Source organism: Ziziphus jujuba, chromosome 9 (assembly GCF_031755915.1).
Source record: "Ziziphus jujuba cultivar Dongzao chromosome 9, ASM3175591v1".
NCBI classification, from domain to species: Eukaryota; Viridiplantae; Streptophyta; class Magnoliopsida; order Rosales; family Rhamnaceae; genus Ziziphus; species Ziziphus jujuba.
This window is the reverse complement of record NC_083387.1, coordinates 15,400,922-15,425,923: the sequence shown is the minus strand read 5'-3', so window position 1 is coordinate 15,425,923 and position 25,002 is coordinate 15,400,922. Positions and strand designations below refer to the sequence as shown.

Sequence of the window (25,002 nt, the reverse complement as noted above, 5' to 3'; positions counted from 1 at the left end):
CTAAAACAAAAAGTAGAATCAAATTACGAAACTAAAATACTAGCTTTTTGACTAAGTTGACTTTGACCATTCTTTGACCAATTTGAGCTCCAAATCAGCTTCAATATGCTTTTTAGGATGCCAAATAATCTTACCATGAAGTCCCACACGTTTTACTTTCTTGGAAGAAAGAGAAAAAACCAACTAAGCAAAATACAGTAAAGCCAGCACAAAATACAGTAAAAACCGGCCAAGCTTCCTCTTATGCGCACAACCCCTTTTTGGATGGGTTTGAATATTCCTTTACTTGATTACATATCCTCTTAAACATATGTATTGAATCCATGAAGTATTGGACCCATTTCATGCTGCTCGGACACCTTAAAAGTACCAAAACCGCTACTTAGGCCTGTATCGGCTTCCACCACTTGTATGCTCAAAACATGTCTTGGTTCTTGGGGAATTGACAAGCCCTCTTGATAATGGATTATTCCCTGGATAAAGGAAGCAAGGTGATCCCTAAATCTCTTAGCTTGAGCTCTAGTGATTGGCCGCGTCTTCATCCGTATCGGTGTTCAAAGGAACAAAGAGAAATTCAATCTTACAAAATAAATTCTGAATATTGTTAATGGTGCGTTCTTCCTAAAAAACAAGCCCTTATATAGGCTAAGAGAAAAGAAAAGAAAACCCTAAAAACTAAAGCTAAAACCGGCCATGCCTTGTTGTTTCCTAATGTGGCCGAATTTCTCTCTCCTTTCCTAACCTAATTTTGATGAATTAATTCTTTTATTTTGAATTAGGAATTAATTAATTTAAAATGAAAATAATAAAATAATTAATTTCCTAAACTTATTTGTCCAGCAAATAAACAAATAAAAACCAAAAGTAAAGATAATTTCCTAAAATAAAAAGTAGAAATCAAATTAGGAAACTAAAATACTATCTTTTTGACTAAGTTGACTTTAACTAATCTTTGACCAATTTAAGCTCCAAATCAGCTTCCATATGCTTTGTAGGATACCAAATAGGATTATCATGGAGTCCCACACGTTGCGCTTGCTTGGAAGAAAGAGAAAAAGCCAACCCAGCAAAATACAGTAAAGCTAGCACAAAATATAGTAAAAACTGGCCAATTTCTCTCTCATACGCACAAGCCCTAAATAACCAGCTTAGCTTTGGTCTTCACCAGTTTCCATGACTTCTTAATGATATCAAGTGAATTCAAAAATATTTGAACCCATTTTCCACAGTCCGGAATCTATAAATGTACAAAAACTGCTACACGGGTCCGTATCGGCTTCCACGACTTGTATGCTCAAAACAGGTCTTGGATCTTTGGGTATGGACAAGCCTTTTTAAGAATGAATTACTCCTTGGATGAAGGCAGAAAGGTTTTTCTTAAACCTCTTAGCTTAAGGCTTAGTAATCGGCTCGGTCTTCATCCGTATCAGATCGGCACCTTAGCGGGTTGTCGATTGTAGAGATACGGGCAGATTCTCATCAAGAAGGGAAAGAGAGGAAAAATAAAAAATTTTATCTTAGATTTGGTGATGTTAATAAAGCAATTTTGGATAATAAATCATTGCTGGTCATGCTTTATAAAAATGTTTATTTAAAGATGTTTTTGTTACATAAAACTTTATCTACATTGTTGAGAGCTTTACTTCGTGGAATTTTGAAAATTTGAGAGAAATTATTTGCTACATTTAAAAAGTTTGATTTTTGTAAAGATAAATTGGTATTTCTAGGATTTTTTGTGATAGTGTTTAACCCAAAAAATTTGGTTTGGTTGCACCTAAGAAAGAAGAGGTTTCCCGACTAAAGAAAGTCAAAGCTTATGCTTAGTGGAGATGGACCTTTTCAAGTTTTGGAGTGGACTAATGACAATGCTGACAAACTTGATTTGCCAAGTTCTCCATTTAATGTTGTTGATTTATCACCTTTTTTTGCAGGTGATGATTTTGATTTGAGGGTAAACCCTTTTCAAAAGAAAGGGAATGATGACAATCCATCCGTGTCGCACAACTGACAACCTGCTGGTGTGCTGACCTGATACGGATGAAGACCGGGTCGATTACTAAGGCTCAAGCTAAGAGGTTTAAGGAAAACCTTGCTGCCTTTATACAGAGAGTAATCCATTCTCAAAAGGGCTTGTCCATACCCGAAGAGACAAGACACGTTTTAAGCATCCAAGTGGTGGAGGCTGATACGGACCCGAGTAGTTGTTTTAGTGCATATATGGACTTCGACCAAAAAAAAAAAAAAAGGATCCAATACTTCATGGGTTCAATGGATATCACCAAGATGCCATGGAATCATGTCAGGGCAGAACCAAAAGCATATAAAATCAGCTTGTACGGACAACATCTTAATTTGGCTGAAAATGTGCTGTTTAGTCGCTGACTTTGACTTTTCTTCTTGTTCAAGCAAGCTTGACTTATTCTAATCAAGGGGCAACATGTGAGAATCAATATTAATCATATTTAGCATCCTACATGATATATGAAAGCTGATTTGGAGCTTAAATAAGCTGGACATTGGTTAAGATACCTTAATAGTTAAACTAGTCAACTAGTTTCCTAATTTGATTTTGACTTTTTGTTTTAGGAAATTAGTCTTATATTTAGTTTCTATTTATTTATTCACTGGACAAATCAACTTAGGAAAGCTATAGGTTTCAGAGGATCAACAAAGTTGGAGGGTTGGGCCATACAAACTTCAGATAGAGTGCCATGTAGAAAGGCGTTATTGATGTCTAAATGACAAAGTTCCAATTGTGAGAGAGAGCAAAACATAAAACTACTCAGACCACTGTTGTATTATTACTAGACTGAAGGTGTTTGAGTAGTTTAAATCAGGACGTTGGTGGAAGCCTTTGGCTATCAAACCTGGCTTTGTGACGGTTGACAATATTATCAGGATTGAGTTTGGTGCAAAAGACCCATTTACAGAGAAATTAAATTTTGGTGTGGTTGAGAAGAGACAATGTGCCACGTATTGTAGGGCATTAAATTCAGCAGACATGGCAGCTTTCCATTTTGGAGATTGCATGGCTTGCTTAACAGTTTATGGCTTATTAATGGGAGTAGCGGCAACAAAGAGGTTAGACGTGATTTTAAGTTTAAATATATTGTTAATGGAATGAGTATGCATGGCATGAGTACAAGGATTGGTAGGAGGTTAAGGAGAGATAAATGAGGAGCTCAAAGAGAGTTAAGAGTGCTCATGGACCAAGGCAAAGACTTAGTCGAAGAACCAGTTGATAGTGGCTTAGAATGGGCAGCAGCATTAGAAGACAAGAGAGGAGATATGAGAGAGCAACGGGAATGGGATCTGGAAGCTGAAGTTAGAGAAGACAAAGGTGTATGGGTTTTAGATAGAACTGAACAAGAAGAAGGTGGGACCGTGGGAGGAGTGTATGGCATAGGACCCCTGAATAGAATTAAAGTATGAGTGGAGTCATGTGTTTGTAAAGATATAGGACTTTGAGAAGATGATCGTGATTTATTTAAAGCAGAAGATAGAGACTAATATGGAAAAATTGATTCAATGAACACTACATGATGTGAGATATATGTTTTATTGGATTTAGGATTGAAACATTGAGACCCACTTTTAGAGGATACTGGACCTAGGTAGGCATAAGGAATGGATCGGGTTTCGAGCTTGTGATGTGTATAAGGTTGAAGCCATGGATAACATGAAACTAAACACTTTTAAATTATGATAATTAGGAGGTTTATGAAATAATTTCTCAAAGGGAGATAAATTATTTAGTTTTGGTGTTATTAGCCTATTAATTAAATGAATGGTGGTGGTGAAAGCAAAGGACTAGAAGTTGGGAGGAAGGCCAGCCCGGGTTAATATGGCCATACCAGTTTCACGGATATGATGATGTCGATGTTCGGTGAAGCCATTATGTTATGGTGTATGAGGTGTAGATAAATAATGAGTAATGCGATGTTGTTGAAAGAAAGGCTTGAGTTTGACAAACTCACCACCATTGTAAGAATAGAATAGAATTAAAGGTAATTGAAAATATGTTTCAACAAACTTTTTGAACTGAACAAAAATTGAAAAAATATCTTATTTGTTAGAGATAGGAAATAGCCAAGTATATTTTGTATAATGATTCACAAAGATGACATGAAATTCAAAATCATCATAAGCCATAACAGAAGTAGGACCCCAAACATCTGAATAAACTAATTGCAGTGGTTGTGAACAAGCCAAAGACGAGACACCAAAAGGAAGTTTGTGAGACTTGTTACCGAGACATGAATTGTAATGGAATTTATTGACGGATGAAACAAGAAAAGAGTAGCGAGAAATCATTTGATGAAGAATTTGATTAGATGGGTGACCAAGGCGATGATACCAATCTTGAAGGCTTGTTTTGACACTAGTGTAAGCAATGGGAACAGATGAAGAAAAAACGGCTGCTGGCCACTCATAGATACCATTACGAAGAGGTCCTTTGAGAAGTATGTTGCCCATCCGGAGATCCTTCACAAGGCAACAATTAGGTAAAAGTTCAATAGACGAGTGATTAGAATGACAAAATTTGAACACGGACAGTAGCTTTCGGATCATTTAAGGAACACATAGTACATTAGATAAAGTAAAAGATTTTAAAGGGGAAAATAATGTAGCAGAGCCAACATGAGTAATTTTGAAGTTTATTACCATTACCCACTGCTATCTCATCTGTACCGTCATATTCACTGTGAAGAGAAAAAGTGTTAAGATCTTGAGCTACATGATGAGATGCCCCTGAGTCAAGTAACCAAGGTTAAGATGCCATTTGTGGTGCAGGACCTAAGATAGAAAGAGTGTGAAAAGCTTGAGGAGGATAATTTTGAGAGGGTGGCTGTTGTTGATGAGGAGTATAAGTCCACTATTGTTTGAGAAAGGGACATAAACGAGCTGAATGCCCTTGTTGAACACACAGTTGATATCGACCTTTAAAACCTTCTGAGGAACTTCCTTGATTGCTGCATCATGATTGAGTATTGAAACTCCCAGAAAATTTGGTTTGATGGGTACGGAGACCATAAGGCTTGGAGGAAGTAGATGACATGGAAGTAGGAAATTTATTGGTTGCATATGCTGTGATACAAAAGTCAAAAAGTTTGGGTTCAAGCCGTTTCATATAGCTTGAAGGTTCAATGAGTTTCTCATATAATTCTTCAAAGGTAATGGTATTATCTTGTGAAAGGAATGCAACATAGATACTCTCAAAGTCAAGTGATTATCCACTGAGAACATATAATATGAGATCATCAGCAGAGACTGGGTTATGGATGAGAGCTAATTCATCAGTTGTAGAATTGACATCATTGAGGTATTCTAGAATTGAGCAAGAGCCTTGCACTTCAATAGGGCATTCATAAAGACTTAGAACTCTGGAGCTCGGAAGCTTGGCAAAAGTAAAAGCTAATTTTTGCCATGCTTCTCTTGACGTGTCTACTGTGGAAACAAAATGATGCACTTCAAGAGACAGAGAGGCAAGTAAAGCACCAAGTAATAATGAATGTTGATGTATCCGAAAAAGATAATAAAAGTTGGGAGTGTTGTTTGGAAGAGTCAGTGAGGGATAAGGAAAAGAGCCATCAATAAAACCATATAGATCATAACATACAAGTAAGGCATTAAATTGCTTCTTCCACAGAAAGTATGTAGTTGCCGTGAGTTTCAGAGGAGCCTAAGTTATGGTATTAATGAAAACTGGGTTGCAGTTGGCAAAGATAGCATCATTATTGATAGCAAGAAGATCAGCAATATGAGAATGTTTAGAGGTAGAAGCATCATGAGAAGAATCGGCCATGACAGAAGAGAAGAGGAAAAAAAAAAAAAAAAAAGAAGAAGATAAACTTGGTTGAATGTAAAACGCTTTTACACCATGTAAAAAAATAGATTATGAGGGAAAATTGCTATATTTTATTGATGAACAATGTCAACATGTATACACTTGAGGAGCAAAACTGAATTGACTTGGACAACTATTATCCACAAGATACAAAACTAAATACAGATAAAAGTAATCAATATCACAATTGTAGGCTAAGAAGATGGGAAAATCTCATCAATAATTTCTTACTTTCTAATAAATCTTTTTAAGAAAAAAAAAATTGCAATCACCATGACCATATTCAATCACACAGTTTTATAGTTGCAGATAAAAAAATTTCTTGTCATTTCTTCGCAATTACTAATGTCATGAGAAATAGTAACCGAGACACAAAATTATTTGTCCAATAAGGGGTGTCCATGTTAGAAATTTCTAATGAATAAAAATTATTTCTAATACATTATGACTTTTGACAGAAAGTTACAACTTACATCGTTTCATCATTAACAGTTGTTATGTTTCCCATGTGTTTGTCTATACTCCAATCAAAGTGTTTTTTCTTGAAACAGTGTGTCTTCTCCTGAAACAATATATGTTTTTTTGAAATAATATGTCTGTTTGAATCATCATGTCCCTTCTTAAGACCCTTTTGAAGTCTATAAATACCATATGGGACTATTGTTGAAAAAACTGAAAAATAATTAACAACCGTGTGAGTAGAAAGAATTGAAACTTTTTCTAGTTTGTGGTTCTTTGAATTTGGAGTGATACTATTCAGAAAAGAGATCGTTGTATCCTAGGAGACAATCACTGTAAACTGTGAGCACCGTAGCAGAGTCACTATTGTCTTAAGGAAAGAAAGTTCAGCTCTTGCCTCGATCGTTATATAAAGATCAACTTTATTTAGAATTATAATACAAACACAACACCAGAGAGTTCTTCTTCTTTATCTTACTATAATTATTTATATATTGTTTCATATATTTAATATACATAGAGGTATTTATGTTTATATTTATTGTGTAGATATAAATTTAATATATATATATATACACACTTTGGTTTTTAGATTTATTAATTTCCTAACAATCTTGAGATAGTAACATATTAGTAAATTAATCTCTTTCAAACTTTAGGTTCTCTGCATTCTTTATATATATGTTTAATTATTTAGTGAAGTTAAGAAAGTGTATCCAAATTGACATTAATATTTTCTTTATCACTTCTTTGATATATATATGTATATATATATTTATTATACCTCTATGTATATATATATATATACATATATTTATTATTCCTTGATATAATAATGCGCATACAATTCTAGTCTTATTATAACTCCTACCTTTTATTCCTATTTCACTGGTTTACGTGCTTGTTTATATATATATATATATACATATTTTTTGCACTTGCCTAGTTATTAGATAAGATATTCTATAAAACATTTAATATATATTATATATTAATATTTAATATACATTTAATATATACTTGCATGCAGTGCCTGTTACATATTATAAACTAATATTTAATATGTATATATATATGTAATATATATATATATATATATATATATATATATTTATGTGTTCTGTTTTACAGTGGAAATTAAACATTTTATATTTGCACATATTAATATTGTACATATATTTAAACATAGTAGCATCTTTTAATTTTGTTTTATAGATAAAAGGATTTGTTTAGTTTATTTATTGCTTAATTAGTAATTATTTGGTAATATATTTTCTTTTTATAGAAATGGCATCTAGTACATCTTTACCTTTAACTACTTTTCCTATATCTTTGGGTCATGCTGAGAAACCAGAGAAATTTGGTGGTTCTGATTTAAAAAATGGCGATAGAAAATGTTATTTTATCTTACTATTTTGAAACTAGCCAAATTTCTCACTGAGGTTGCTCCTGTTCTTAATGAAAATGAGTCTAATACTCAAATAGTAGTAGCAGTGGATGCATGGCACCATTCGAACTTTCTATGTAAAAATTATATTCTCAATGATTTAAGTGACACACTATAAAATGTATATAGTAGTGCTACAATTGCAAAAGATTTATGGCAATCTTTGGAAAAAAAAATATAAAACAGAATATGCCGACACGAAGAAATTCATTGTTGGTAAATTTTTGGATTTTAAAATCATCGATTCAAAGAGTGTCATAAATCAAGTCCAAGATCTTTGACTGATTTTTCATTAAATACATGCTGAAAAAATGGAAATTAGTGAGTATTTCCAAGTGGCTGCGGTGATTGAAAAATTGCCACCATCTTGGAAGGATTTCAAAAATTATTTAAAACATAAACGTAAAAAGATGGGGCTTGAGTTCTTAATTGTGAGATTGAGAAGATAACCAATTTTCTAAAAATGAAAATAGAAATTTGATGAAGAGCAAGGCAAATGTAGTGGAATAAAGACATAAGATCAACAAGAACAAGAAAAGGAAATTTGAAAATTAAAGTTCCAATGGAGGGTCCAATGGTGGTGGATCTAAAAGGTTCAATGGAAAATGTTTCGTATGTGACAAGTCGGGGCATTTCGCTAAAGATTATCGTAACTGTACAGGCCAAGAAAACAAAACGAGAAAGACCATTCTTGTCAATGTCACTGAAATTGAAAATCTTTCCAATGATGTTAATGAGATGAATCTATCTGCTGTTGTTTTTGAAGCAAACTTGGTAGGGAATCTAAGGTCATGGTGGTTGGACACTAGGGCTACTCGCCATATATGTTCTGACAAGAATATGTTCACCACTTATCAAAATCCAAATCACAAGGAGAAACAACTATTCATGGAAAATTCTTCTACTTCTAAAGTTGAAGGAAAAGGAAAGGTTATACTTAAGATGACATCCGAAAAATAAGTTACCCTCACAAATGTGTTACATGTTCCTGATATTTTAAAAAATCTTGTGTCTGGATCATTACTTAGTAAAAATGGTTTTAAGTTGGTCTTTGAGACCGATAAATTTGTACTTTTGAAAGGGGGTATGTATGTGGGTAAAGGTTATTTGAGCGAGGAGTTATTTAAACTTAATGTAATGACTGTGATGCCTACTATTAATAATATTAACAATTCTGCTTATTTGATTGAATTTTCTAATATTTGGCATGGCAGATTAGGGCATATTAGTTATATTACTATGAAAAGATTAACTATTTTAAATTTAATACCAAATTTTGATATTGATTTAAATTATAAATGTGAAATGTGTGTTGAATCTAAATTAACAAAGACACCTTTTCATACTATTGATAGAAATACTCAATCTTTAGATTTAATTCATAGTGATATATGTGATTTAAAATTTGTGCAAACAAGAGGTGGTAAAAAATATTTTCACATTTATTGATTATTGTACACATTATTGTTATGTATACTTATAAAGATCTAAAGATGAGGCTTTGGAACCATTTAAACTTTATAAAAATGAAGTTGAAAATCAATTTAGTAAAAAGATTAAGGTGTTAAGAAGCGATAGAAGTGGTGAATATGATACACCTTTTAATTTATTTTGTTCTGAAACATGGAATTATTCACCAAACCACGGGATCCATATTCACCCCATTCTAATGGTGTTGCAGAACGCAAAAATAGAACTTTAAAAGAGATGATGAATACTATGTTAATAAGTTCTAGTTTTCTTTAAAATCTGTGGGGGGAAACATTACTGTAACACCCCGTCTTGAAGTACACCGAAAATTTCTTTCATGTTGACCGAGGTTGATCATGTTTGACCACCGTTAACCGAGAGGGATCAAATTTGGACTTTTTGTTTCGGGTGCAATTTTGCATTGACCAAGGCACCATTGCAAAGTATGTGTCATCCCGAATTCATAGACTAGTAACACGTCAAAATCAGAGTTACGGTTTGGAAGTTATGAACAAAACAAGTTGAGATCTGAACTGTCCAAGGGGTGCCAAAGTTGACTTTTTGTTCGTGCAAATTTGAGCTTTGAATTATTCATGGTTGTGAAGTACTCGTCGATACGAGTTCATAGACTAGTGGCATGCCCAATTTGGACATGTGGTTTGAAAGTTACGGACCTGTGAAGTTTTTCCGAGACAGCATTTACTATTTATGGATCTATATGTGTGTGAACAGTGATACTAGGTGTCACAAAAATTGGACCCACCCATGAGTGCACAGTGGCATCCACGAGCATTTTGACTGGTTGAGAAGGGGCAAGAGGAGAGAGAAGGAGAAGGAGGAGAGAGAAGGAGAAGAAGGAGAGAGAAAGAGAGAGAAAAAGGGGAAGGACCAGCCAATCATCGTTCATCAATTTCCAACCACTAGAACAGTACACGCGCCTGACTACCATGACCCACCCATCAAAACCAGCCGGCCAGCCAAAAATCATGGCCAGATCGTAGGCGATGCGCCCGGATCGGGGTGTTTATTGGCAAGCAACCCGTTTCCTTCTCCGGTCGATTTCTCCCAAACCAGACCTCTGTTTGCCTCACTGCCAGTCCCATTGATTTACCCATCACCAGATCTACCTACCCACCAAATTTCACGGCCAGTGGCTGTTGGAAGGGCTGTCGGAGGTGGTAGATTCCGGCTACCACTGTGGCTCGCTGGAAAACCCACCTCTGGCGAGTTCCTGATCACCCTACCTCTCATTTCCCACTAATTTTGACCCCCTAAACCCAAATCCGGTGTCCACTTTCCCCAATTCTTAACGGATTATGAGAATCGAGGGCCTAAAAATCCGAGAGCTTTCCGGTGGGATTCCAGCCACCACTGGTCCGATCTCCGGGAAGTAAGACCAGATCCGTAATCCTCGTTTCACAAGATTCAATTCGGTATATCATTCGCAAATTATGGTTATCGTTTGTGTTTGCTTCCCTGGGTACCGGGTATTATTTACCCAAATAAAATATTAATTTATTTGACCTGGTGTAATATTGTTGTTCTATGAGCATGTGTGGGTCATGGAATTAATCCTGTGGAGGATCTTGGTTGGAATTGCATGCTCAAGGGTAGTGACCCACCTTCAATTTATTTTTGGGAGTTAAACTATGAATATTTTTGTGTTAGTTGAATATTTGAAAATGATATTTTATGTGTTGAATATTTAATAAATTTATAATTGGAATTTTGATGGTAAAAATTGAATGAGTTCAGAAATATTTGTGCATTAAGAAATGTTTTGATTTTAAGAATTTTATGGATTTGGAATTTTATTAATAATTATTAGAATTTATTGCGAAAATATTGCATAATTGAATATTTGAAAAATATGTTTATATATTTAATGATTAAGAGAATATCCATTTAATTTTACAATGCCAATTTGTGATGATTTTTGATATATGCTTTGGTGCCAAAGGTATATTTGGGAAATTAAAGAAATTGTGGGTTTAAATTCTTTCAATTATTGTTATATTATTATTAAATTTATTGTGCATAATTGCATGAATTTAATTGTATGTGAATTTATGTGATTTAATATTGTTTTTGGTATGGATTTGAATGAAATTATTTATTTTAAATTTATTATATATCGATGAATTATGGAATTTAATTATACTTTGATTTTTTAGGAAATTTGGAAATTTAACTTTATTAAACTACTGTTGGGAAAATTTTGGAAATTTAATGCATAATAAATTGGTTTACATGGTTTCATGAATTTATAAATTTCATGGTGGATTGATTTCACGGATTTGAAGAGAAATAAATAAATAATTTATTTGTTGGAATTTGGTGTAGGTTTATGTTGTTGTACCCTAGAGCACAATCATTCAAGGTGTTAGTCAAGAATGATTGTTGTTGGTTCTTGGTTTTTGATTTTGTTTTTGGGTTTGTTAAGGTTTTATTTCTGGTTTGAATGGAGGTTTAGGGTTTTTGAGAAGGTTGTTAGCTTTTGGGAAGAAGAAGAAAGCAAATGTAGTAGTTGAGAGAGAGAGAGAGAGAGAGAGAGAGAGAGAGCCAAAATTGTTGTTTTTCAAAATATGTTTTTTTTTAAATATTGCTTCAACGTTTTCATTACAATTTTCATACTTTTAAATACATCAAAAAGACAATAAGACATGCTGCCATATTGAGCAATAAATACAAAAGCATTAAAAGTAACCAACCAAGTCAAACTACCTCAACTAACTCTAATCAATGTGCTGGGCATGCAAGAAACCTTCTTTAATGGGCAGTTCAGATTGTCTGAGGCGTTTGAATTTGAAAACCAGCTCCATTTGACTTGAAAATTGGAGGGAAGCCTTTTTGAATATTAAACTGTGTTCTAGCAAACAATCAGATAAAACAAAGTCCATTTACCCATTCAAAAATAATCAAACCCGAGGCAATTTTGTCCAGATTTCTGGGCTATAAAACTGCACAAGGGTCAGATTGTTTAGGGCTTAACTCAGCCTTCCCAGCTCCAAATTGGGCCATTATTTTTTTTTCTGCTTCCTCTGCATTTATAGTTTATTATATCCAAAATTTAGATCCAAATCCCAAACCTTCATCAAACGGCATCCAAGGAAGTGGACTTATGTTGCTGGAAATACAATTCCAGCAACTAGACAAAAAGGCCCTAAGCTTTAGTTAATTTAGCTTAGGGCATTACAAAAAAGGATATTGTTCTTAAACATTACAAGATAAAATAAAATACATAAACATAAATAATGTTTGGTCTTTGATGTTGCAAAATAAAGAGTGCAAATGTAACCGAACTACCTTGCACATTGTGGCAAGATCACCACATTTCAACACTCCTCCTTGGTGTTCTTGCTTGAAATATTGAGAAGCTTCCTCAAGGTCTCAAATCTTGCTTTTGGAAGTGGCTTGGTGAAGAAATCTGCAAGGTTATCTTCGGTCTTGATATACTACAAGCTTACTTCTCCATTTTCTTCAAACTCCCTCAAAGAGTGATACTTCACCGGTATGTGTTTTGTCCTTCCATGTTGAACGGGGTTCTTGGCTATTGATATGGCTGAAGTGTTGTCACATTTGATGATGGTTGAACCCTCTTGAGGATAACCAAGGTCCTCCAATAATTTCCTAAGCCAAATGCATTGATTTGCACATGAAGAGCAAGCAATGTACTCGGGTTCGGCGGTGCTTTGAGCGGTTGTTGCTTGCTTCTTTGCATTCCATGAGAATGGTCCACTACCAAGTGAGAAAAGATACCCCTCTTTTAAACACAGTCATTAAATTAACATAAAATTCTTTGATTTGTAAAACAGATAACAAATTGACAGGAGCAGTACTTAATAGGCACACTGCTTTCTAACTTTTCTCCTTCAGGCTTTTGCCAAACAAGCATCATAGATGTCTCAAATCCCTAATATCTATCACATGTATCGTATTAATTCACTAGTGACTTATTTCCCAATTTATCTATATATATACAAAATAATTAATAAAATAATAATAGTAGTAGTAATAATAATAAGAATAATCATAATAATATACAATAAATAAAATAATAAAATCATAAAATAGAGAATAAATCAATTGGGATTTTAGAGAGAGCAAGTCCTTTAGTTCAATGGGGTAACTGAAATATTACAGAGAATGTGTGCCCAAAGACTCCACTAAAAAATGTCGATAAATAAGTCAGTCTCACTTTGGTATAAATAAGCACTGTAAATGAATCACATGATTATGTTTAGTCCACACAAAATATTAACACCAATTTCTTCATGTATATGATTTCCATGCTCCGATTCTTTGGCCGTCATTTTAAGATCTATGCAAAAACAATTGAACCTAACAACGGTTTTAGGTTCTTTATAATGCTTTCAATTTTTGCACCCCCATCTAGCACATTAAACTATTAATGCATAAATCTGGATGAGACAATCTGTGCACAAATATTCGAATCTTCCTATTTGAACCTGCAAAATAATAAATAAATGTGAAGAATTTTAGGATACCAATATAGTACCAGCCAAAGACATTCTGACGCTTAAGTCAGTGAAGGTATTTGAAATACTTTAATGCTAAGTGAAAGCTTAGAATGATGTACCTTGCTTTCGCAGATGAATAAGTTTATATAAAATGTGTTTGACCTTTTAAAGTCCAATAGGACTCAAACTCTTAATCCTCAAAAGGATTAGACCATATAATCGTTTTTAGATTGGGACTTATCCTATAGATGAATCTTTATAATGATAGAATTCCTTTCATCCTTATATCGTCATATGATGTAGGCCTCAATTAAACTTGTCATTTCATCCCTTAAAAACACATATTTGTTCTTTCATCCCTTAATGATTTTGCCCAATTAGAAAACAATGATCCAAATCCAACTACAAAATTAAGTCATTTCATCCAGTGTGATTCTTTCATCCTTCCATGTGATTTCATCCTCCCATGTCATTTAAACCTTTACAGTTTTTTCATCCTATTTGGTAGACGATCTCATTTCAATTACAACGTTAATTCCATGGTTGAATTATCCCACCTTTGTATGTACTAACATCTCTCTTAATTGAGACGAGTGTGGTAATTATGTCGGTTGGAGCACCACACCTGTGATGATAGAGCGTGAGTTCGAGTGTAATAGATGGAAGGACCTAGGGGAAAGCAAAAAAAATAAAAAAAGGAAAAAAAAGGAAAAAAAATCCCCATTAATTGAAAATCACTTTAAGTCTAACGGGTGGGACGGTCTAGGGGAAAGCAAAATAAATAAATAAACAAAAAATCCCCATTGATTGAAAATCAATTTAATTCACCGTACAAAAATACTGAACTCATTTACATTAAAAATATGAAGCAGTCTACAACATATTCTGCATAATAAGCAAGGTTTTGAAAGAGTGAGAAAAAGGGCATAGCATTATTTCAACCAAATAAAAAAAAAGAAGAAAAAAAAAAAGGAGCTTTCTATTGAGTAGAAATTAAAAATTGCCAGCATTTTATTTATCTTCTCCATTAATGGCTAAATATTGCTGCAAAGGTTAGTGAAACCAGTACTTGATTTGACTATTGGGGTATCCTTCTCTTCATCTTTGAACCCTTTCTTACAAGATTCTATGTCATTTATGGCCGCCGTAATCCATCCCTGTAGCGCTTACTAGGCTTCATTGTAGTTTGTAAGTTGGGTTCTGAGCTGCGAAGTGCGCACGATCATCAAGCCGAAACTGCAACGGCATGATCTCTTTCCCTCCCTCTTTTTCAATTAATTTAAATTACGCTTCTCGATCTCTTCCTCTCCCTTCCTCTTTCTCAGTCTACTTGGCTTCCCTCTCTCTAAGCCCCTCTTTCCTAAATTCCTTAATTTGCCCATTGCCTTAGTCTTAAGTGTTCCTCGTTTGTTTAATCTGCTTAGCCATTTTGAATATTCAATTTAAGTCATTTTGAATATTTAATTTAAAATTTAAAAAATTTTAAAAGTATTTAAAATTTAAAAATAATTGATTTAAATTTTAAAAAAATTTATACAAATTTAAAAATATGATCTTTTAAAATTAAAAATTTTTGAATACCTTTAAATTTTAAAAAAATTCTATAAAATTATAATTGAATACATTTTGATTTTAATAAATTTGAAAAATATTTAAAAATAAAATTATAAAAAAAATTATGAATATGAAATCTAACCTTAATTCCAAACAAATTTTTAAATTCTTATAAATTTTTATAGAATCTATAAAATTTCATAATAATTTATCAAATATTTTAAAATTTATAACTTATTTTAAATTCATTAAATTATAAATTGAATACACCATTTAAAATTTTAAAAAAAAATTAAGATTCAAAATGTTAAAAAAAAAAATATATATATATATATATATATATACACACACACACATAATATGGGTAGAACAATGCGAATATCACTTGAAATATTAACCTAATAGTAGACATAAACCAATCCTGCACATGGCCAGTTCAAATCAATTTTAGTAATGTTTTATCGTACTAAACCGACCAGACTATACATATATACGTGTAATTTTTTTAATATTGTTAATATAATTAATTATATTTGTAACATATTTTTATATATTAAGCTATTTAGTTTAAGACATTAATAATATTAAATTCAAATTGTTAAAAAATAATAATATTTTTTTCATACACAACTACAAGTGAGAGAAAAACATTATGTATTTTATAGAATATTGTAAAAATACATGCTTTACGCAAAGGAAAAAACACAATAAATAAATAAATGTTTAAGCTACCTTCATCCATAAAAGATAACTTAATAGTAGACAACAAATAACTCACGTAAATAAAAAAATAATAATAAAAAAAATGTGAACAGAAAAAGAAGAGAGAGAAAAGTGCAAAATATAGCTTCTCTCGGTCATCAATTATTATTATTATTATAATCGATTATGAATATGGTAGATTAAAACTTTCCGCAGTGAAGCCACCGATTGGGAGTCCTTTACGAGAAGAGAGAAAGATAACCACTCTAATGCCTTATGTGATGGGTTTTTTATACGTAGAGGAGACAAATGCCCTTTTTTCCAAGACACAGCAGAAAAGGACTTTAAAAATATTAACAAAAAAATAAAAAATAAAAATGAAAACATAAAATGACGTTGGATTGCAAAGAACCTATTTTATACATTGGAGTTTTCAGCGTTTGAGCAAAAGGGCATTTTCATTCCGTTAGTAATATAGAAATAAAGACTTAGATCTCACTGTGTGCTTCAGTTTCCAAGAAGTAGGCTAATTTCTGCAACAAAGTGTCATGTACAAATGAAATATATTTTCCTTGCACTGATTTAAGTGGTAGGCCTCTTCTTGTATTTGTTCTGCACTAGGCTTAGTAAGAAATCCGTAAATATATGTTCGTAATCTGGCATTTTCCCATAACCTGCAATTCATTCAAAACTATTTATGAAAACCCAGTTACACAAAACCTAGGGAAGTTTGGTAAATAGACAGTAAAGTTAAAATATTCATACATGAAAAAGGCTGTTCAATTCCATTATCCTTAGCTTCTTATACACCCTATTTACTGGGAGAGGGAGGGAGAGATGAGGATAATACTTCCATTTTCTGTAACTATTCTAGGCTTCTTATGCATGTTTCCTCGAGTGACTGCAAAGTTCATCTAGAAGAAAATAAAAGAGACTAGGAAAATTGATCTTTACTTCTATATGCAAGACGGAATACAAGGATAATTCATACAAGATGGCCAATCCCTCACACCGACCTGATAATGGGCACATGTTTTCAGTTGCAATCAATTAATTACGGTGTTTGTAATATATATTACTAATGGAAGAAACCTTATAAATGAATAAAAACACATCCTCATACTTGGCTACAGGAATTGCAAATCAAGTGCTCAAAATTTAAAAATTCAATAAAGCTTAACATGAATTAGATGCTAGAATAAGATGAAACCGAAAGCAGATAACTGATACTTGCCAGGAAAGTAGTTGATATCAATAACATGAAAAACATCTCTGCTTCCAATTTCTCTGATCATATCTATATTGAACAGCTGGATGCCCTGTAACACATTAAGTTATTAACATATAGGAAGATGAAAAATGAAATAGCCGCAATTTAAGTAAAATAAAGACATACTAGTCGGAGACGAAGCTCCCTCACAAGCCTCTCCAGCAATGGCCGCGGAGGAAGTTCTGCAACAACAGTTTTAGATTGATTTAATGAAGGAAAGTAGAAGGATTAATTAAAAAAATATATGTCAAAGAATCACATTTCCGAAAAGTTAGATGCAATAGACTGAATAAAAATATCACAGCTTAAAAACCATAATTTGTTAGTAGAAAATAAGGATAAAATTGACTTTTACAGCATATAGGCAAAAGAATGTTGTCTTCATATTCAACAGAAGTGTTGAAAAACCTCACCAGCAATACTAGGGTCCAGTTCTGCATCATCTGCCGTAGCTGCAGCACATGAAACCCTTGGGAAACGAAACACACCATCAACCTTTGCTAGTTCATGGTTAGTGACATCAGGTAGAGAAAAACGCCTCACAACCGTGATGGTTTCCCCAACAATAAATATTTTAAAAAGAATACCACCTACAATGAGGCAAAGGAGGACTACATTTTTAAATATAAACTATTAATTCCAGATACAATAGAAATATGAGTTCATCATTCATGCATCAGTTGCAAAATCATACCATGATTTACAAACTCTTGTAAGACTAAGGGAGGTTCAAGTTCTGAGAGGGAGAACTCATCGTAAGCAAGAAATAATTCATGTGACTTGGCACTTCCATCCACAAGTAGTGGTTTTGCAACTGAACAGATAAGCAAGGGAAAATAGTTTTAACTCATAAAGAAACTTAATATGCAAGAAAGAATTTAAGAGTACTAGATTAGAAATACCAACAGGATGACTGTAATATATTTTATAATTTCTCATAATGATCATAAACTATGTCCATAATTAAGCTTAGCTCGAAAAGTATCATATGTGGATATACCAATCAACCAAAGCAAAGCCTAATGTTAGCATTAATCCTTTGAGCTTGACTTGTCAAAATAATTTGAAGCTTGTCATATTCGACAAGACTGGCCATGCATAAGTTACTTTGGACAGAGAGCATTTTAGGTAGGCATCAGGGAAATGTCTTTAACAGTAAAACCAGAACCAGTGGTCCGATTACCCGCTTCTACAAGTTACAGAAGAATACAGGGAAAAATAATAATAATAATAATTAAAAAAAGAAAAATAAAATAAAATAAGTTATGGTACCCAATGGTAATTTTAGCCCAGCTTTAGTAACTTCATAAGGTATAGATGATGGATCCTTTTTTACAACCAATTGCCTTGGAACACCAACCTTGCCTTGCAAAAGAGTTGAGAATAAATAAATCAGTAACTCTAAATAGCTAGTTTTTCTAAGATGATCTAAAGTCCTGATTAAAAATTTTTTTCTGAGAAAAAGAAAACCATCCCACAGTTATAGTCTAAAAAATAATACCATGGTAGTCGGACAAGTTTAGATCTGCCACATCTTGAAGCATGGATTGCCGGTTGTTTAGGTGTTGTATTGCATTGGGAGGATCAAGAACAGTTACTTCCGGATGCTTTTGTCTGTAATCCTTCACAAGGATTAGAAACAAAATACAATTAGGGCTGCCGGTTAGGTAGTAACTTTTTGAAACTGACAAACTGCCAGCCTTAAGTAGCCAGCAATGAACAAAATGCTTTATGGCCAAATAAATTTAGTGACAATTTAAAAAAGAAAAAAATCATTTCAACCAGATTAAGATATTACAGATAGATTTTAATTTTGAACCTTTCTAATGCCCTTTATTGACACCAATAACTTCTCTGCAAAATTAGGAAGTGCAACAGGAAGAATATTCTTCCCCTTTTATGGAGACTGGACAAGTTTTCTTAATTAACATTTTCAAACGTCATAAGGACAAGAAATTCGTTAATATCCCTTTCTATTTTGCAAATAAAGTCCCAAAGCCAAGTTCCTAGCCATCAAAATACTCCAGCATCCAAGAAAAGGAAGGTCAAGCCAAGACTTGCTTCCATTTCTATAATGCCTTCCTGAAATAGTGCATAAACAGAAAAAGGCCAAACATAAAACCTGGACCCAAAGTCATGTAGTAAACTGATAAGGTGGAGTTGGATCTTAGGATCAATTCTCATCTACATTACCCAGACTCAGATGCAATTTTTAGGTGTGGATATGCGTCATTTGTTTGTTGTCTTAAAGTTTTTCCATGTACTTGGGAGTCTCTGGCAGCCGTACCCTTAACAACATCCAGGTGTACAGTAGAAGGGATAACGTGAGTGTCTTTGTGTTTGACTTGATACAAATAGCTGAGTCTGTTTCCTAACATCTTAAACTATTGGGATATAATAACTAAAACATTTATCATACAATATTGTGAGGAAGTCAACAAATTAAGCGAGTAAAAATGCCAATTTTTGAAAATAATGATAACAGAAAATTAACAACAAAGTTTCATGCATTTTTCAATAGACAAATATATAGGTATATATATATATATATGAAGGGTGATGTGGGAAAGAATAAGAGAGGACAAAATGTCCTTTGATCTTGACAAAATTATATGCAATACACTAAATGCCAGTTCCATAATCAAAACAAATATGTATCCGTGAATAGTTTGATTTAGTGAGTAAATCAGTATACAATCCCTACTTAAAGTGCAGATGTTTGAATAAATTTTCAAAGGACAGAAATAGCATATTCAAAATTCATTTTTGTAGTATTTTGACATGTTTCTTGTTACAGCAATCTTGTTAAAGTATATTATATGTCGAGAAATAGTATATTCAAAATTCATCATAACATGTACGATTATAACATCTTATATGCAAAGTCAGGCCAAATACATACAACTGGGGAAAAAAAATAAAAAAAAAAAGAAACAATACCCTAAACTAAACAATTTAGATTCAACTAAGATAATCCCAACCTAATAGAATTGGTAAAGGGAAACATACAAAGATTCTCTCTAAGACCAGTATCACTAACACCTACATAGGTTATCCAGATTTATTGCAGAAAGTAAAATTCTCACTTGTTATATTCTTGGGGGACTGATTTCAAGTATCTGATCAAGATTCATGGTGAGGAAGCAAGAAATCTGCAAATTATTTCAGACAAATAGTTTTAAGGGTGAGGAGATTTGGCTTTGCATCCAATTACTGCCACTTCATACTTAAATTCCAGCGTTACTACAAAGCAGCCTTTCACAGCACATCATAACTTGTATGGAAAGTAAATGCAGCATCACATTTTCATTTCAATTGCAACATAAAATAGGAGATACATGTGTCATGGAGTAGGAAAGGACAAACCTCAATAATATCCCACCATTCCTTTCTCAACAACTGGAAGAAATAAAAGGCTTGTCAGAGACTACTCGAAAAATATACGCCATTTTGCTATACTTTCAGTGAATGTGAAAAGAAATAATTAGACTTTTGTCACCAAATCAACAGACTAACAGCACAGACAGCCATAAAAGAAAAAACAATGAAAGCTTTCCAGACAAAAGAAACTCTGACAGTGACATCACAGGGTCCAAAAATTAATCAACACTGACCTTGTGCAAAACAATGTCAAAGGGACCTTGATCTGCCAGTGGCCTATTTAAATCAATTGCAATAAAGCATATCCCCTTACTCCTGCACAGTGACGCGACACAAAAATAATTGATTACTCATTTGTCTAGATGGTAGGCATAACTTTGGTACTCAAAAAACAAAAGCTTCTCTACAGATTATTGTTATGAATTTTCAAAATAGTTAAAGAAAATTAACAATCCCACGTATGCGTTAAAAGCTAGCAAGCTGAAACTAGAATATTAAAATTAAGGACGGGGACAAATGGTCACTTATGCTTTACATATAACTTTAGAAACAGCAAAGTCAACTGCAGCTTCAAGCTTCTCAAACTCATAAAGGGGTCTATCCAAAGAACAAAAAGTAAAGTATTTTGGCACATAATAAAAACAAAATTACTGGTCAAAACTTTTAAAAGATTACAGCATGTAGAAGAATTACTGTTTTTTTTATGAAGCTTATGCAAACAATAGGAAACATAAATTGTATTTTTTTTTTCAAACTATTTTTTAACTTGCTGGGTAACCCGCAAACAATTTAGCAAGCATACTTTTCAAGTTGGTCATGCATTCCAAAAATCACAAAAACACCATAGACCAAGGACAAGTTCGTAAATATGCATTTTCAATCAGATAGTAGGGTCAAGTTAGGATTAGTTTAAATTTTAAAGAACAGAACCTTGCACCAAGAATTGACTTTGGGTTCCTCGTTAAGGTCTAATCCAAAGGGTATATTATGGTGGAATATTCCCATTTAAGATAACGCTAAAAACACCCCAAGGTTCCATATACTCACGAGTGAAGCTACAATATACCAAGCCAAAACAAAGAAGTCAGTAGCCATTGATTCATGTCGAGAAAGTCATCGTGAAGTAGGCTGTAATTTTTACCACTAAGGACAAAGAAGCTCAAGATCCCCCCTTCCCCACCACAACCACGGCAACCAATCGAAATAACAGAAAAGAACACAAAAAATTTGGCTACCCTTATAAGGAAACTAGATAACAAACCCACTAAAAGTTGAAGACGCCAACAAAAAAATACAAATACAATACTACAAAGAAACAAAAAATTGATTTTTTGGGGCATATGGGTTTTACAACATACCGAGCCAAGCTTAGAAATTTGGGCTGCAAGAAACTTCTTTTCTTCTTGGAGGTTAAGGCATAGCCGACGGTGAGCTTCTGCCCAACTCCGCCAATCGAATAGTTCAGAGAATTCATTTCACCGTCCATACCATCCTCTTCCCCTCTTCCAACTGGGATTTCACCATTCAACCTCATGTCCAAGTTTTTTCAGATTCCCAACAAACAAACAACCCTAAAACCCACTAGATCAATCTCCGTTCGTTCCTCAAAGAAAAACCCAAATACCTTCGTTTTTTTTTTTTTCTTCTTTTTTTTGGAGAAAATGTTTGAAATTGGCACATAAATATACAAACAAAAGCAAATGAAAAGTGATTATAGAAATTCAAATAAGGTTTTCCTTAGAGCCAATCTTTCTCTCTCTCTCTCTCTCTCTGTGTTAGTAGAAAGTAGAGCGAACGAACAGAGTAAGACATTGATGAGCTTCCCCCTTTTATAAATGAATATAGATAGAGAAACTGAACGATGGCGACTTTCTCTCACCATACGTATATGGCGCGCGTACGTGTGTATAGTTTTTTAATACATGATATAAATAGAATAAAAAAATTAAAATAAATAAATTATATTCATTATTTTAAAACTATATCAATTATATTTTACTATGTATAAAAGATTTAATGGAAAAACTCTATAGGAATAGGTGATATTGGACCACCTTTTTTTTTTGCTCAATTTTATTTTTCCAATAAATACACCTCTCTACATAAATTTATATATTTAATTTCTTATCCTAAGCGTGTAGTCACTTCTTATGGTCATGGTCCCTCTGCTGCTCCAATGATCAACCTAATCCAAATTCAGTTTTTTTTTTTTTCTTTTTCTATTAACATATTTAAGTTTTAAAATCTTTTCTACTATTTTTTTTATTCCAATTATATATATATATATATATACACACACATACATACATTCAGAAATTGAAACTTCACCTGCTTCCTTTGGATATCGCATTGCATCCATGCAGAGCAAAATGGAAAGGAAATTAAGCTAATAAATTTTGAATTTTTAACTTTTTCTCTGTTTCAATATTTTTAGTTTAAAATAATGGGAAATATGATGTTTTAAAAAAAAATATATATATATATATATATCCCATAAGTGATTTTATAATACAGAAGATTGCACGTTAATAAAATATAAACATTTTAAAAAATAATAAATTTTGAAAAAATTAATATCAATATTATTATAAAAAAATGATAATATTTTCAAAAATTATCATCTTTTATGGATATCTTCATCATAAAATTATCTTATATCCTACATTGATTGAAAAATAAAAGTCAATTGCTAATAGCAAATATAAATAATGAAGTGCGTTTATTATACACCACATCAAAGAATTCGTGGGTGGCTTGGTGCATGGATTAAAAAATTGAAAAACTGGTGAAATTTCGTTAAAATTTTCATATTTTTAAAAGGTGAATAGAAAAGTATAGTTTCAAATGAAGATGAATACAATTTTAAAAATTTCTGTTCACATTTCCAATATCTCCTAAAAAATTTTATTAAAATTTCTATCAAATATTCATATAAATTCATTCACAATTTTGTCAAATAATCCATAATTTCTATAACATTTTTAAAATTCATGTGGAAATTTCTATTAAATTTTATTTTTTAAAAAAATTTTCTATCAAAAGATAAATAAATATTATTAATATTTAATTATCTATCTATCCATTATTTTTTTATCATAATAAATTAATATTTTTATAAATATTATATAATAAATATAAATTAAATATACACAAAAATATTAATATGCGTGATTTTTTTATCATAATAAATTTAATATTTCTATAAATATTATAAAGTAAATATAAATTAAATATAGACAAAAATATGAATGTGCATGTGAAAGAAATGATAAATATTATAAAGTAGATGAATATTATAAAGATATACAAGAAATATATTCTTTGCAAATGTAGCTAAATAAATTTATAAAATGTTGTCAAGTAATAATTCATGGATACAATTTCAAACTCAATCATCAGAAGTAATATCATATAATAATTATCAACAATAATAACCACATTTAATACATAATTTATATGGTTGGTATATTAACAATTAGATGCAAAATTATCAAAAGAGATACAACTTTAAATAATTATTTTTCATCATTTTATATCTTAAAATAAGGATAAAGAAGAGGCTAATAATTTTCAACCACCTATAAATTTTATGTGACACTGGAATAATATTTTATGATATATAATATAATTGTAATAATTATTTTACATATCTTAATTAATAAATATTTTTATCAAATATATAATATTTTTATATTTTTTTATTTATAATAATATATTTATAACTGTTAACACTTACTATATATCATTACTAAAAGAAATATCAAATCCATTCAATATTTTTGTAATTTTTATAGCCAATTTAATAATTAATTAATTAATTAAGTTAAACCTAAAATTTCAATAAAAAGTTTTACTTTTTAAAATAAATTTTTATTAATTTTTATCATTTTTCATAAATTTTTATCAATATTTAATAAATTTTGATATTTTATAGTTTAAACCCTTAGTCTATGTTTAGAATACAACACAACTATTCCTTTAAAAATAGGAATAGTTATTCATAGGGATAGAAAATGAGAAAAAGAATCATAATTCCTATAACATCCCGACTCGAGAAAATAACCCAAATTTAAATTTTTGACCAAATTTGACTTAGGTTGATCGCACGAGTTCGACGGTTACTTTTTACTGTGAGAGGAATTTTGTATTAACCAAGTTATCTAGAAAAGTACTCATCGATACGAGTTCGTAAAACAGTATTACGCCAAAATCGAAGTTAAGATTCGAAAGTCATGGACAAAAACAAGATGTGACCCTGACTGATCAATGAGCCGCGAGTTGACTTTTTATCTATATGGATTTTGATATTGACTTATGTACTATGTGATAATACTTATCGATACGAGTCTTAGATTGACAGTAAGCTTAATTTCGACCTATGGTTTAAAAG

The 25,002-nt window shown here is 32.0% G+C and overlaps 1 protein-coding gene across 4 annotated transcripts; it reads right to left on the bottom strand.

The window, feature by feature from the left end:
- Positions 1-16,339: 16,339 nt before the first annotated feature.
- LOC107435278 (inositol-tetrakisphosphate 1-kinase 4) lies at positions 16,340-22,452 on the bottom strand. 4 transcript variants are annotated; one of them, XR_007243229.2, is made up of 11 exons: positions 21,971-22,452; positions 20,846-20,927; positions 20,598-20,630; positions 18,733-18,853; positions 18,504-18,596; positions 17,926-18,045; positions 17,645-17,842; positions 17,358-17,413; positions 17,196-17,280; positions 16,727-16,977; positions 16,340-16,635 (listed from the first exon to the last, which is right to left on the bottom strand). XR_007243229.2 is itself a non-coding variant. In XM_016045646.4 (10 exons), exons 1-10 carry the CDS (start codon positions 22,144-22,146, stop codon positions 16,544-16,546), a joined length of 1,056 nt encoding a protein of 351 aa, XP_015901132.1. In that variant the 5' UTR covers positions 22,147-22,445; the 3' UTR covers positions 16,340-16,543. The 4 variants fall into 4 exon arrangements, 2 of the variants coding, with proteins under 2 accessions (XP_015901132.1, XP_015901134.1); XR_007243230.1 differs by having other exon boundaries at positions 17,645-17,821; positions 21,971-22,443; XM_016045646.4 differs by lacking the exon at positions 16,727-16,977 and having other exon boundaries at positions 21,971-22,445.
- Positions 22,453-25,002: the final 2,550 nt, after the last annotated feature.

What these genes read in the sequence shown, in the direction of transcription:
- LOC107435278 (XM_016045646.4), bottom strand. Translation starts at nt 22,146, where the DNA reads ATGAGGTTGAATGGTGAAATCCCAGTTGGAAGAGGGGAAGAGGATGGT. An exon ending in AAACTTGTCCGACTACCATG is followed by an intron (nt 18,597 to 18,732) that starts GTATTATTTTTT and finishes CTCTTTTGCAAG; the next exon opens with GCAAGGTTGGTGTTCCAAGG. An exon ending in TGATATCAACTACTTTCCTG is followed by an intron (nt 16,636 to 17,195) that starts GCAAGTATCAGT and finishes AATGAATTGCAG; the next exon opens with GTTATGGGAAAATGCCAGAT.